The sequence below is a fragment of the Denticeps clupeoides genome, unplaced genomic scaffold (assembly GCF_900700375.1).
Source record: "Denticeps clupeoides unplaced genomic scaffold, fDenClu1.1, whole genome shotgun sequence".
NCBI classification, from domain to species: Eukaryota; Metazoa; Chordata; class Actinopteri; order Clupeiformes; family Denticipitidae; genus Denticeps; species Denticeps clupeoides.
The window spans coordinates 189,178-203,653 of record NW_021630058.1 but is presented as its reverse complement, the minus strand read 5'-3'; the positions used below and the strand labels follow the sequence as shown (position 1 = coordinate 203,653).

Below are 14,476 nucleotides of genomic sequence, written 5' to 3'. Positions count from 1 at the left end.
CCATTCGGATGGACGCGACGAAGCTACCTGGATTTCTTGGGCCTGATCGGCTCCTCCTTGCTGGATGACACGGGTGCATCTCCCAGGTCCATCCTGGTCCCTGCTCTATGATTAGCGAGCTGACTGATGTAGTGAAGAACCAGCTTCATCAGCTCCAGACCTGCTGGTGGAGCGGCTGCCGGGCCTTCGCAGATAAACGGTTAATTTAGGGTTCTTCCGTTTATCTCCACGTGTAAATGAATAGTCACTGTGGGTGGGTGGACGTGGCCAGAGAAGAACGGAGAAGAAGCACTGTGATGTAGAAATATTAATGGTGACGACATCGTTGTTCATCGTTTAGACAGCTCCAGGCAAACTGGCTGTGATGCGTTTTCAAGTTGCCAAATCGGCAAGTCACGCCCACCCCCGCCGGTATCTCGAACGGGTGCACCTGGTCGTCCTCGACCCTGGTACCTGGGCCTGGAGTCTCCTCCTCCTCCTCCTCCTTCCGCGATGGCGGAATATGGACGTCAGAAATGCACCATTAAAACTCCAAAGTTGAGTTGTGGTAAGATGGCCAGATGACCTTGAGGAAGTTGCGTGAACATAAGACACCCACACCAGTTCAGGAGCGGCTTTCTTTATGGTATCGATCTTCTAAAGTTCTATAGGCGTTCGAACGTAACTGTTGAACAGCATCTAGTTCTCTTCGATCTCATATAACTGGAGTTTGGTGGCTTCCCCTGATTCAATCATCTATCCTGAGGAACCACCACCTGCGTTAATACCTGGCATGCATCAGATGCTGGCTTACAAAGCCAGTCATGGAGTAGCACCATCCTACCTCACATCCCATATTACACCTCGCACTGCACCTGGTATACTCCGAGCCTCCAGTACTGCTCGCCTGGTCCCTCCATCTCTGAAGGTAAAAGGAAGACGCTCATCTAGACTCTTCTCCGTCTTGGCCCCTCTGTGGTGGAATGAACTTCCAGCTCAGTCACTGAGCACCTTCACGCGGCACCTTCCTCTTTAGAGAATATTTAGATGAACTTGTAACCTTCTTCTTGTCTGACTTCTGTATAGAAACTAGAACAGAGTGAATAAAAAGGTTGTATTCATAGTTGGGGGTCCTAGTGAACCAGAACTGACCACTTCATCCATGGTGACATGGAAGCACGTTGTAAGTGGCTCTGGATACGGGCGTCTACTCTAGATCCGTTCTAATGGTCGATTTCACCGAAATATGTCACATTTAAAGTGATTAGAATGTGACCTGCCATCAAAAAGCAATGAACTGGTCTGTGATTTACTCAACAGTGGCTGTTTGTTCCCTTCAGCCCGCGGTTCTGTGGACCGCTGCTCACCGGGCCGTGCGTTGCCATGCGGCTCCTCCGATAGCATCAGCGCCGCCGCCACATCCAGCTTTCATCCCGCCTTCTGTTCGACCGCCACATTTTTCTCAGCTCTGCCGTGCAGCGGCGCGTACGAAGGCGCGTCCCCGCCCTCGCCGCTCCTCCGCGGCAGTTCTCGGAACCCCGCCGGGGTTCTCGGGCCCCCCGAGCCTACAGGCTGGATCCGGGTCGTTAAAAAAAAGAGCCTCCTTATTACCAGCTAATTGTTGGCGGATTTGAAAGGTCACGTTCCCACAGTAAAAATGAGCCCTGGGGCGGACTGGGCCGTTCGCGGAGTCCCACTCTGGCGTTTTATTTTACTTTTATCCACAGCGACTTACACGAGGACACCAGCGACTTCTCATTCGGTTTCTATAGATTTTGAGTTACAAAACTAAGAGCCCCGATAAGGCTGAACTTGTCAGGAATAGAACCTGCGGGGATTCGTCTGAAATACTTTTTGAACAAGTGGGTTTTCAGCTGGTGGTAGTCTCTACTAGTCGAATGGAGCAGGACAAGTTGTCCCACCAGCCAGGGACAATGAAGGAGAACAGAGTCGATTGGGATCAGAGAACCCATGAAGAGGGACTTTTTAGTCTTGTTTCGTGTGCAGATCTGAGAGGGCGTGCAGGAGTGTATCTGGCTAGTAGTGTGTTGGTGTAAGAGGGAGAACTTCCATTCACAGCCCTGTAGGCACCATCAAGGATTTACACTCGATATGAGCAGCTACCGGGAGCCGGTGGAGAGCGGCGAGAAGAGGTGAGGAGGCGTTTTCCACGTCCGTCGGCGAGTTGCTACCTTGAATCAATATTTGCTGTTCCAGATAAAATGGCCCCTGAGGGTCCAGAGGGTGAAGAATTGGCCCCCACGTCTGTACCGCCATAGCTCTGCGTGTCACCGTGTCGTTCGTGCACGGCAGCTTGTTTGCTGGTTTGGGGGAGGCGGGTCCCATCTGTAGAACCACGCCCACCTTTTTTTTTTGGGGGGGGGGGACCCTCTTCAGGTCCGTCTGTGCGCGTGTTAATGGTGCCGTGGTACGGGGTCACACGCTCTCGCCGCCGGCGCGAGTCGCATCTGAGACGTGTCTGAGAAATTCGGCCGGTAGGTGACAACGCCGCGGCTCTGTTTGATTTTGCTCTCGGCTTCTTCTGACGTGACCTCAGCGCCCCGGTCTGGTTCTTATGAAGGCGGATGATGACGGGGTTCCAGCTGGACCTTGTTGGGGCTCCGTGTGTCTACATGTGATCCCTAAAATGAAATAATCTGCCTCCTCTTCCAAAACGCCGATCAGAGGAGCTCAGGGTCACAGGAGAGGCCTGGAGATCCGACGCTGGAACCGAGATCGTGCTGAAGCTCCAGATGAAAATAAAACCCCGCCTTCTCAGGCCCGACCGGCGCGGGGTCAACGTCTGGCCAATCCTGGCCACGCCTACAACTCCCAAGTCCCTGGGCCGCAGTGTGTTGCCACAGACAGGCCATCCAGACGTCCAGGAGATATGAGCGGTCACGAGGACATGAGCTCACCGGCTATTGTCTCTCTGAGGAACATCATGAGACCAGGCTGTGGAGTCGGGCTCGGCTTTTTTAAACGTTGTTTTGTTGCGCCGTGATCTTGGGGCGGCGGCGGCGTTTCAGCCGCGCCTTTGTGTCTTGGCAGCCGGCGTGGTTCGCGGGTGATGGCTGGCACCGCTCCGGCGGATCAGGTGTCTTCTCCAGACGTGTCGGGCGGAGAGGAAACCAGAGCCGCCATGCAGCGGGCGTGTCTCAGTTCCGTCCCTCCGGCCGGACATCTCGCCACGACTCCGCGTTCGGCGCGGCGCGGGCCGTGAAATGCGGCGCGAGGGGCGGCGAGTGCCAGAAACACGAAACGAATTTAAACCGCTAATGAGCTCAGCGCCGCACTTCCTGGTCGGGTCGGTCGGTGAGTTCTCTGAAGGTCCTGATGGACCCTGCTGACCTTTGACCACGGTGACGCAACACGATCACGGCGCTCTGCCGCGGCGTCGAATGGAGTTTGTTGTCGGAGCCGCGTGCAGCCCGAGGGGCGGGGCTTCCCTGGCCACACATTCCAGTGGAGGAAGCCCGGGGGTGGAGTGGTGGAGCAGGGCAAGGTCCTGGACTTCACGGTGGGAGGAGCTTCCCTGCCAGACTTGGCCAGCAGGCCGGGGGATTATGGGAAATAATTTCTCAACGCTGAGTATTTCATCACAGATGCAAACGGAGATTTGACGTGCTGATCCGGCCTGTCACAACTTCCTCCTCGGGCTCCGCCTCCCCCAGTTTCCAGTGGTGGGAGGGGCTCGTCCAGCCCCTCATTATCGTATTTGGTATCAGGCTCCTGCGTTGGTCATGTCTGACCTGATAAACGCTCTTTTCTTCTCCCGGTTTGCACCAGGTCGTGGAACCCTTGAGAACCTCTCTGTAGAGGAGAGTCCGTGTTCATGTAGGAGTTGGGGGGCGGGGTGGGTACTGTGGGCTTTCTACGGCGTTGTCTTGACAACTGACCTCTTGGACGTTCTGAGGAGTTAGAAAATGACCCCCAGGGAGGACGTGGAATGTTCCAGAAAAGAGCAGAACCCACCCCCCACTCACACCTGGGGTAGAACACACACACACACACACACACACACAGTTCTTTTGTTTCCTGTCCTGTTAAGGTGTCGACTGTAGAATGGCACGTCTGGTCTGGATCAAACCAGGTCTGGAACCTGGTTTCCCATCAGAGTAAAGATCTCAGGTCGTCTGCAGAAGAAGAGTTGAGCAGAAACCACTGGTGGAGGTTAAAGCCTTGAATTCCTCCACCCAGACAGACAGGACTTTCTGGTAGTAAATTCCGGCGGGAAATAATTAGTTGTGGTTGGTCCCTGCAGAAGGTGGGCGGAGTCAGGACGGTGGCGCTAATCTTTAATCGTTGCACATCTGGCCAGTCGCGCCTCGGCGGGCCGCTCGGGCCCCGTCTGCGCTCGCCGTCGGGCGCTGACCTCTTAATTGGCCGAATTGGTGCCATGTGGTGGTCGGGGGCGGGGCCGGTGGCAGATGTGCCTGGGCTGAAGAACCGTAGCTGCCAGGTGACGACGGGCGGGATCTGCTTCTCGTTGGAAGCTCATCACCGTTTCTACAGAAAAGCGGCCAGCCAGGTTGTCTCGTTTAATCAGATTTTATCTCTGAGACCCATGGAGACCCCATGGAGACCCCATGGAGACCCCATGGAGACCAGATCAACGTGTGTGTGTGTTCCTGTAACCGTCCTCTTCTGCACCGTGGCTCATTTGCGCCGTGTCTCCCCAGGGTGCCGTGGGGCCCGCGCGGTAATGAAGTGAAATTTAAAATAGAAACGAAGCGACCCCCCCGTGCTGCAGAAGGAACCTGCACCTCCTCCACCGCTCCTGGAGGAGACGCGTGGGCGCGGGGGTCTTTCTGGTCGTTCGTCCAGTCGTGGCGAAAGGAGGAGCTCCGCCTCTGATCTCCAGCACTTGATGATGGGACGTCTGAGGCCTTTATCTCCCGCGGTTTTAAAACTGGAGTGGACCCGATACAGAGCCCGGGGACAGGGGGACATTTCTGTCCGATCAGGGGACCAGGGGGATTTTCAGTGACCGTATCCGTGTGAACGGCAAAGCAGTCAACCTCCAACCTGACCTTTAACCCCAAATGTGTCCTACATACAACAATGGTGGACAACAGTCCGTGGTCGTGCTGCAGCGACCTCACGAAACGCTCTCTGTGCCGCACATTTCAGGACGTTCTGCCTCGTTCCCTGCGCGTCCTCCGTCCCCACCGTCCAACTAAATCATTACTTCGCGGTCTTGATCTGTTGCTGGAGTGTTTCTGCACGAACGGAACGTCTCCCGTGTTCCTCGAGGAGAGAACCTGGGCGTCCTCTGAGGACTTGACGTGGGCTGGAGAACCGTGTTCCGCGTGCGAGTTGGCCGGTTACGCAACCAGAAGCCCCTGATTGAATGCCAGCCGCTCGTTATGCCGCTTTGAAGGGCCGCGCTTCAGACGTTCCCCTCCTCCCGTTCTGGAGTCTAATGAGGAACACGTGCGGAATGGTCCGGCGTGGAGGTGGGGCCTCCGAGTCTGGAGGCCGGGAAGAGGGACGAGACCAGACCGCAGCCGGCTTATCTCTCCACGCCGTCTCCGCGTCTGAGGACTCGCGAGACCTGGAAAGTTCCGTAACTTCTAATAAAGATGTTCGTGGCGTGTGCGAGACGTTGGTGCACCATGATCATGTGACAGCAGATGCTGGATGAAAATGGAATTGAGGTCAAAGTTCACAAGTTGTGTTTGGTGGTTTGTGGACCCTGAAGTGGTTTTGTGGCGTTTGGGTGAAGGGATCAGGTTCTCCGTGTTCAGTCAGGTGAATTCCATTCTTCACTCGTTCTTCTTGCTCTGGCTGATTCGCCAGGTTCCTGTGGTCTTCTCCTCTGGTTAATGACGCGAGTTGAACTTCTCCACACCACCAGCGCCCTCAGGGCGCCTGATTGAAATTCATCAGCCAGATCGCCGCTCATCGATTCCCAGCGCTTGGGGACGTCTGGATCGTTTTTCCACCTGACTTTGTGTCGGGGTTCTGAGGCCTCCGGTCCAGCCGGGGGTCTGGTCCTGCGCTTTATCTCCGGTTCTCAGCAGTTAACGTTATTTTTAGAGCTCCCTGGCCGCTGGACCCGAGCTTGCGGTTTCGCATCAGAATCATTTCTTTCCTTCTGGAAAAGTCTCCGCGACGGCCGCCTTTTATGTATTTTCCTTCCATTTACAGCGACTTTATATATAACCAAGTTCTCTCCACGAACATCTAACGTTCTCCTTCAGTCATTCGGAACCTCCCATACAACAGACTGCATCATCTGGAATGTCCACAATGATTATGCTGGAGGAACATCTACATCTCACATCAGACTGATGAACAGACAGGCTTTTGAGAAAGCAGGGTTCCTTGATCTGAGGAACGAGGAAGGCAGTGAAGTGGTCAAGGAGGGACGTTCCACTCGCTGCTGCGGCTTCTTGCGGGGGAAGTGGTGGCCTAGCGGTTAAGGAAGCGGTGGCCCCGTAATCAGAAGGTTGCCGGTTCGAATCCCGATCCGTCAAGGTGCCACTGAGGTGCCACTGAGCAAAGCACCGTCCCCACACACTGCTCCCCGGGCGCCTGTCATGGCCGCCCACTGCTCACTCAGGGTGATGGGATAAATGCAGAGGACAAATTTCACTGTGTGCACCGTGTGCTGTGCTGCTCTGTATCACATGTGACAATCACTTCACTTTACTTGATTTCTTCACCGTGATTGATCATGATGGACCCTGATCGATGAGGTGGCACAGCGGTTCGATTCAGAGATTGCCAGGTTCTTCGCCAGGTTCTCCACCAGTTTCTCAGCCATGTGCGTTAGATGGTTTGGTGACTGTGTGTTTGTCCACTGCAGTGACCCTTGGCCTCCGTGTCAGAGACATGCTACTGGTTTTGGCTTTATTTGTGGGCGGGATTATACCTGCTCCAGGATCATGCTGTGATTGGTTCTCAGCCTTATGCGTTAAATGGACTGCCGACTGTGTGTGTGTGTGTCGGAGACATGCTACTGGTTTTGGTTTTTGTTGTTTGTTTATTGTTTATTTATTTATTTTATAGATTATGTTAATTTATGATTTTGTTCATGAGTAAAGTCTAGTAAAGTCGTTGTAATGTTAGAGGAACGCTCCAGTAAGCTGAATTCTAAAGGTCATGTTCCCTTTTGATAAATGTGTGTGTATTGTAGACGTAGTGAAGGCTGACTCTGGTGAGTGGGCGGGGTCTCCGCCTGTCCTTGTCCCCGCGTGATGATAGCGTGTCCCCTGAGTCATCGGAGGTCCGTCATTATGAGGAATTATCTGCTCCCCCCCCCCCCCCCTCCTGCTCTGAATAAGTGCAGGGCGGAGCGCCGGCCGGCGAGGGGGGCCATGTTGACGCCGCGGGGACGATGACGCGGCGGTGGACGTCCTATCTGGATGGCAGCGGTTCTGAAGAGGAGCTGTTCAGGATAAACGCTTCCTCATCAAAGCCATTTTACTGTCAGATCAGGGCGTGGGGGGTTCTGGGTAACAGGATACATCTGGCCTGACTAGACTGGCAGCGTAGCGGTGTGTGTGTGTGTGTGTGTGGTGTGTGTGTGTGTGTGTGTGTATCCCAGTGTTATAGAAACCTTGAAGAACAACACCACACATGCACAGAACAGTGCTTGGTGTTTGTAGGTGTGCAGAACAGGAATTTGGCTTCTCGTGTGTGTGTGTGTGTGTGTGTGTTAGTGCCGTAACGTGTGCGGTGATCCACATCTCGTAATTAAGTCTAATGACCGAGTGCTGGGCTGCCGCGTTGGACGCCTGTGTAATTTGCGGCGCGCTGACCGCATGTTGATCGCCAGCCAATCGCTGCTCTCCGTGCTGCTGCTTTTACACGCGGGTGGTGGTAGTCGCCTAGAGGGTCAGACTATGAACCAGAAGACCCAGGTTCAAACCCCACTTACTAACATCGTGTCCCTGAGCAGGACACTTAACCCTGAGTGTCTCCAGGGGGGGGAACTGTCCCTGTAACTACTGACTGTACATGCCGTAAATGTACGTGGCCACAGTGTATTTCTGACTCGTGTTGAATTTAGGAACTAATTAAGATGTCATTTTAGTCCCTGATCCGGGCATCACTGTGTCCACGGAGAACGTTCCCACAGAGTCCAGAATTCACTGTGGACTTTGTTTTGGATCCCTCCTTGACTGTAGCGGTCACAGTGATTTATCACGATGACCTTCACCGTATCTTCAGTGTGTGTGTGTGTGTGTGTGTTTCTGCAGCTGTTATTCCCAACAGCAGTTCTCCAAACGTGGCGCTGCGCCATTACACTACGGCCGCGGGATTTTACCCAGAAGTCCCCGCGCGGCTGTAGACGCCCAGCTGGGTGTACGGCCCTTTTCCCTCCGTTTTCTGGCCGCTGTGAGATGTTGAGAGCTGGAACCAGACGTCTGAGCGCCATGGTGACGCCCCAGCTGCTCAGCTAGGGGCAGTGGTGGCCTAGCGGTTAAGGAAGCGGCCCCGTAATCAGAAGGTTGCCGGTTTCGAATCCCGATCCGTCAAGGTGCCACTGAGCAAAGCACCGTCCCCACACACTGCTCCCCGGGCGCCTGTCATGGCTGCCCACTGCTCACTCAGGGTGATGGTTAAATACAGAGGACAAATTTCACTGTGTGCTGTGCTGCTGTGTATCAACATGTACAATCACTTCACTCTAAAGCTGCCCGCTGCCGCTGCGTTCCACGCCGTTACGGGCCTTTCGTTATTTATGGTGAGGTCATTTGCTACTGGCATTTTTGGGTCAAGGGTTGGGAGACCTGACCTGGGTCTTCATGATTGTAACATGGACCATCTGTGATTCTGGTCTGTGTTTGGTTACAGTTCCTGTGTTTTCTTCTTGCAGGTATTCGGCGACTACTATCACTTCCGGCACCACCGGGTGGTGAAGCGCTCCCTGTCAGACCATCGGGGTCTCCACGCTCGACTGCAGGGGGAACCGCAGGTAAAGTGTGGTGTGTTTACAACGAGCATTTCCGCCCGCCGTCTAGTCACCGCATGACCCCCACCACGCTGATCCGGTGATCATGTGACCAGCTCCCAGTAAAGCAGCAGCAGGAGGTCCGTGGAACCTCACCGGGACCCTGCCTCGCGACTAGCTGCTTTCCGGTAGTTTCTTGTTTTTTTTTTTATTTCCTCGGCTGGTCAGATGCAGGGCTCCACTTGGCGGCGATATCGGAGCTCCCGCCGCCCCGCCCGGCCCCGGCCGCCCCTCCGGGGACGAGATGGACGAGAGGACCCCGCGGTGTGAAGAAGCGGCCTGTCAGCGCCCCTCATCGCAGCCGAGGGACTCCAGGCGCCGGTTCTCCTGAAGCGCGGCCATCCGCCAGGGAGACCGTCCTTTATCATCTCGAGTTGTTCACATTACAAAAAGCCCGATATCATCCGTCAGTTTCTGCATTTTTCATGTATCAGGATGAACTCGTCATTATTGTTCCGCTTTCAGCTGCAGCTGTATCGTAGATGAAGGATGTCATCATGGAAGATAGATGTGAAGTCCCTCTGTGATGAATAAACATCAACTACGGCCCTACCTTCTCGAGCCATGTTGTGGTAGATGGAGCCCTGAGGCTCACCTCGTCATCTCCTGCCTGTTGCAATCGGAAGAAAAGTCTTCTGCAGGTCGAAGATCCCATCCAGCGGGAGCTGGAGATGTCTTGTGTTATTCATCATGGGCTCCAACATCTGCTGCTGCCAGGCTCCCGCCGCCGCCTCCTCAGAGAGGAGCTCGTCTGAGAAGATGAGAACTCGCCGGTTCTCTCATCCTGGACGTTCTGAAACCTGGCAGCTGCCTGCAGACCTGAGACGTTTTGACGGGCAGCGCCGGTCGGAGAGTCCATCATCCCTGCGTCCACGGATGGACAGAACCTCCCCGTCAGCACCCAATCAACTAGGTGTTCTGGTCCAGTCCGTTCTGTAGAGGTTGATGTAACATGCCCAGGCGTCCTTATCCAGTGCGCCTTGCAGTCAGTAGTGACGGGGACAGTCCCCCCCCTGGAGACACGATGGTGGGGTTCCAACCTGGGACTTTGTGCTCTTCCGTCTTGGACCAGCTTCACAAGCTGCTGGTTTTCAGTAACTAGTGGTGAGAAGTTGGTGCCGTGAGGGGTGGTGGAATTACGATGCTGCTGACGTCGGGTGGAGATGCCCAAGCTGGTTGGAACACATGTTCTGTGGATGAGGAGAAGAGAGATGGAGGTCTTTTTACTGTTTACTTGACCGGGTGACTCGGGTGGCCCTGCCACTGCAAATAAACGTTCCCTGTTCGACTGGAGCGCTTCTGATGACGCAGGAGACACCAGACGCTTCTCACAAGACTTCGTCTCAGCACTCTGAAGGAGCTTTAAATGCAGCGGCGGAGGTCATGAGGAGGGTTAATTGAGAGCAGAGGAGGTAATAAATGAAGGCAGGGACGTTAACGCTCAGAAGCACATTGTCAAATCAATGATGACTGATGTGCCTCTGATGTAGGCCAGGGTCTGATAATTCATCTACAAATCATCTCCGTTATGGATCACGTCTAATAAGAGAAGATTTCCTGAGGAAAAGATGGTGATTTCATTCCTTCTCACCAAGCCGACAGCCTGGTCTCGTGTGCGTGTCACATGATGCTCATTTTTACACCGGTCGCGTTGCCCAGTGCATTCTGGGTTATCTGTGCAAGTCTTCTCTGTCTTTATGCGTCATCATACTAGAGGAAGGTGATGAGAAGATCATAAGAAAACCTGAACTCCTCTCTCACATTGTTCTATTTCCATCTGATTGTTTGCATCGTAAATTTGTGTGTGTGTGTGTGTGTGTGTGTGTAATAGTAGCTGAATTTAGTCCCTCTTCCCGCTTGGACCATGACCCTCGTTTCACCTCAGAATGTCGCGAATGGTGCTGGAGCTCCGCCTTTTTCTCCACTCAGCGAATCATAGGAACATGGGAGGAGCTGGACGACCGTGTGTGTGTGTGTGTGTGTGTGTGTGTGTGTGCTAAACAGATACAGCATTTCCAAATTTCATGCTTTTATTTCGTTTTTTGCCAACTGAACCAAAGCACGTCCCACAAAATGTCCATCAGTGGACAGAAATGTCTTTCTAACTGTGATGTATCTGCCTCATTCGTGGTGCGTGTGTCTCCCTTGTAGGTCACGTGGTTGGAGCAGCAGGTGGTGAAGCGCCGGGTGAAGAGGGACGTTTATTCAGAGCCCACCGACCCCAAGTTCGCTCAGCAGTGGTACCTGGTGAGTTTTTACACTTAAAGGTCAGAGGTCATTTGGATCTGCTCCGTCCAGGCTCTCCAACTCGCGACTGGCATGGGTTCCTCTGTCTTGTTGCTGGTTTTACTGGCTCAGATAGAAAGACGCGGTGACGAGACGCGACTCCAGATAATCTTCACCCACCATCTGCACCCACAGGGGCGTTTTCCCCTGCAGTCACTTCCGTGGAAGCTGCGGCGGTGGGCCGTACGTGTGGAGACTCATGCAGGAATGTGGAGTGAAGTCTGCGTTTCGCTTTTAATTACGAGCCGTTTTCTGGCTTCTTCTGGCCTTGTTAATGCTGCAATTATGTAAGACAGACGAGAGCTCATTAATGTAGCCAGACAAACACAAAACAGCTGTGTGTGTGTGTGTGTGTGTGTGTGTGTTGGTTAAGTACTCTCTGAAATGGTCCTGTTTTTACTTCGCTGTTATTACCGGCCTCGGTGGTCTCAGAAACGGCACCACGATGTCTGTCTCCGACGGCCTTACGTTGCGGATCGAGGCCAAAAAAACGCTGCAAAAGAACGTTATTCCGCTTTAATTAGTCTTGAAATGAGCGGGTTCGGGTTCGTTTTATAGTCCAACAAGAATGCAGAACAATGTTCTGGAAGTTTTTTTGTTCCTTTCTGCAGAGTTAATGAATGGGGTTTGAAAGGCTTGATGAATGAAGCCCATTGTTGGCAATTTTTGTGTGGTGTGTGTTTTGTGTCCCTGCATGTTTCCAAGCGGACTAGCTTCATCGCTCTAGTTTAAGGTGTGTGTGTGTGTGTGTGTGTCTGTGTGTGTTTGTGTCCCTGCATGTCTCCATGCCGACTAGCTTCATTGCTCTAGTTTAGTGTGTGTGTGTGTGTGTCTGTGTGTGTTTGTGTCCCTGCATGTTTCCAAGCGGACTAGCTTCATCGCTCTAGTTTAAGGTGTGGTGTGTGTGTGTGTGTGTGTGTGTGTGTGTCCCTGCATGTTTCCATGCCGACTAGCTTCATTGCTCTAGTTTAGTGGTGTGTGTGTGTGTGTCTGTGTGTGTTTGTGTCCCTGCATGTTTCCAAGCGGACTAGCTTCATCGCTCTAGTTTAGTGCGTGTGTGTGTGCATGTGTGTGTGTGTGGGTGTGCGTGCATGCGTGTGTGTGCGTGTGCGTGTGTGCGCGCCTGTGCGTGCTAGAATAATGGCCGCCGCAGCTGTGTTTACCTGCCTATAATCCCTGCTCCACCTCAACTCACACCTTCATGTAACAGCCGAGCTCCACCGAGAACACCATATTATTACTCAGACCTGCCTGCGAGGAATAAACACGCGACTGCTGAGAACCACCAGTCAGACGTGAGGTCAGGATCTACACAGATTAACAGGTACAAGCAAGTGGCTACTTGCAGGTACCGTTCTGCCCTCCGGCCCTTTTTAGTTGGTGTGTAATTAGTTCTGAACTTTAATGATGTTTTTATGAACAAAGTTAATGAGGGTATAGCGCAGCGTCCATCTCCTCCGTTTCCCTCCCTTCTCTACTCTCCTAATACCCCTTGTACACAATCGTGACCACGCCCACTAACAGCACTAGAGGTGTGAACCTTCACTGGTCTCATGATTCGATTCCGATCATCAATGCCTCAATATTGATGCATCGTGATTCATTGGGTGGGGATCTACTTGTACCCTGGCGGTATGGCGGGATCTACTTGTACCCTTCTCTACAATATCAGATGAATTCGCCCTTATCTGTCAACCCAGGTTCAGTCCTTAGTAATCTCAAGACTGGACTACTGTAACTCCCTTCTAGCTGGTCTACCACTATGTACCATCCCACCTCTACAACTCATACAAAATACAGCAGCGCGACTGATCTTCAACCGTCCCAAGTTCTCCACACCACCCCTCTACTACGTTCCCTCCACCGGCTCCCAGTAGCTGCACGCATCAGGTTCAAAATACTGATGCTGGCCTACAAAGCCAAACATGGAGTAGCACCATCCTACCTCACAGCCCTTATTACACCTCACACTGCACCTGGTATACTCCGAGCCTCCAGTACTGCTCGCCTGGTCCCTCCATCTCTGAAGGTAAAAGGAAGACGCTCATCTAGACTCTTCTCCGTCTTGGCCCCTCGGTGGTGGAATGAACTTCCATCTCAGTCACTGAGCACCTTCACACGGCAGCTCAACACCTTCCTCTTTAGAGAATATTTAGATGAACTTGTAACCTTCATCTTGTCTGACTTCTAGAACAGAGTGATAAAAAGATTGTAGTCATAGTTGGGGGTCCTAGTGAACCAGAACTGACCACTTCATCCATGGTGACATGGAAGCACGTTGTAAGTCGCTCTGGATCAGGGCGTCTGCCAAATGCCGTAAATGTACCCCGGCGGGATGGCGGGATCTACTTGTACCCTACTTGGTATAGTTGTGCCACATTTGAGCGAACACAGCGTGAAATTTTGTGCAGAGATCTACTTCACCTGCACGCTCGCTCAACTCTTGGCGCTCTTGTTATAAAGAAAACCAACCAATCACAGACCAGAACAACAGAAAACAGCCTTTTTAACAAGCATTTTCATGCCGCCGTCAGAAAATCACCAACAACGTGATTATGATGTAATTGATTATGTTCTGCACCACATCCATGCAGAATTATCCACGTCTGCATCACGATGCACCGATTATACGGCCAGTAATCAGTTCCCGCTCACCAAGGGTGATTGTTAAATACAGAGGACACATTTCACCGTGTCACCGTGTGCTGCGCTGCAGTGTCTCACAATGACAATCACGTCACTTTTCAACGTTCTATCACCTTCATTTGAACGGTTGAATTTATGTGAATGCAGGTGAATGTTCTCCACGCCGAGGACAAAAATAGAAAATCACAATATACTTTCCCATATTGAACATTTAAAGTTACGACCGATTATTATTGTTTTTTTTCTGATATTGCCAGACTGAAGCATCTAACACCGCGGCATCATTTGCTACACGTTGCTTTGGTTGTAAAGGTGCAGCACACTTCCCAACCCTCCTCCGCTCAATTTCCCGCCATTTCTCTGCTCTCCAGTTTCGTCGTGCGGCGTCGCCTCGATCGCTTCCACGTCCCGGCGCCTCAGCAGCCGCGCGTCTCAGTTTAAACGTAAAATAGACACAAACACAACAACCGTTAATGGAGATCGTACAATCCCCCCCGTCCCATCCATGACCCTACATCTCCTGGACATGTCCACACCGTCACCGTCCTGTAAATGAAGGTCGTGGCGAGTTAGTCGTTAAACGCGTCGTGGCAGTGTGTA

General features: G+C 52.7%; 1 protein-coding gene across 1 annotated transcript in view; it reads left to right on the top strand.

Moving 5' to 3' along the window:
• The window catches only part of LOC114781675 (furin-like), a 31,826-nt gene that overhangs the window by 5,091 nt on the left and 12,259 nt on the right, over positions 1-14,476 (top strand). The window contains 2 exon segments of the mRNA XM_028968008.1: positions 8,810-8,908; positions 11,096-11,191. Of these exon segments, the coding sequence (XP_028823841.1) occupies positions 8,810-8,908; positions 11,096-11,191 (195 nt within the window).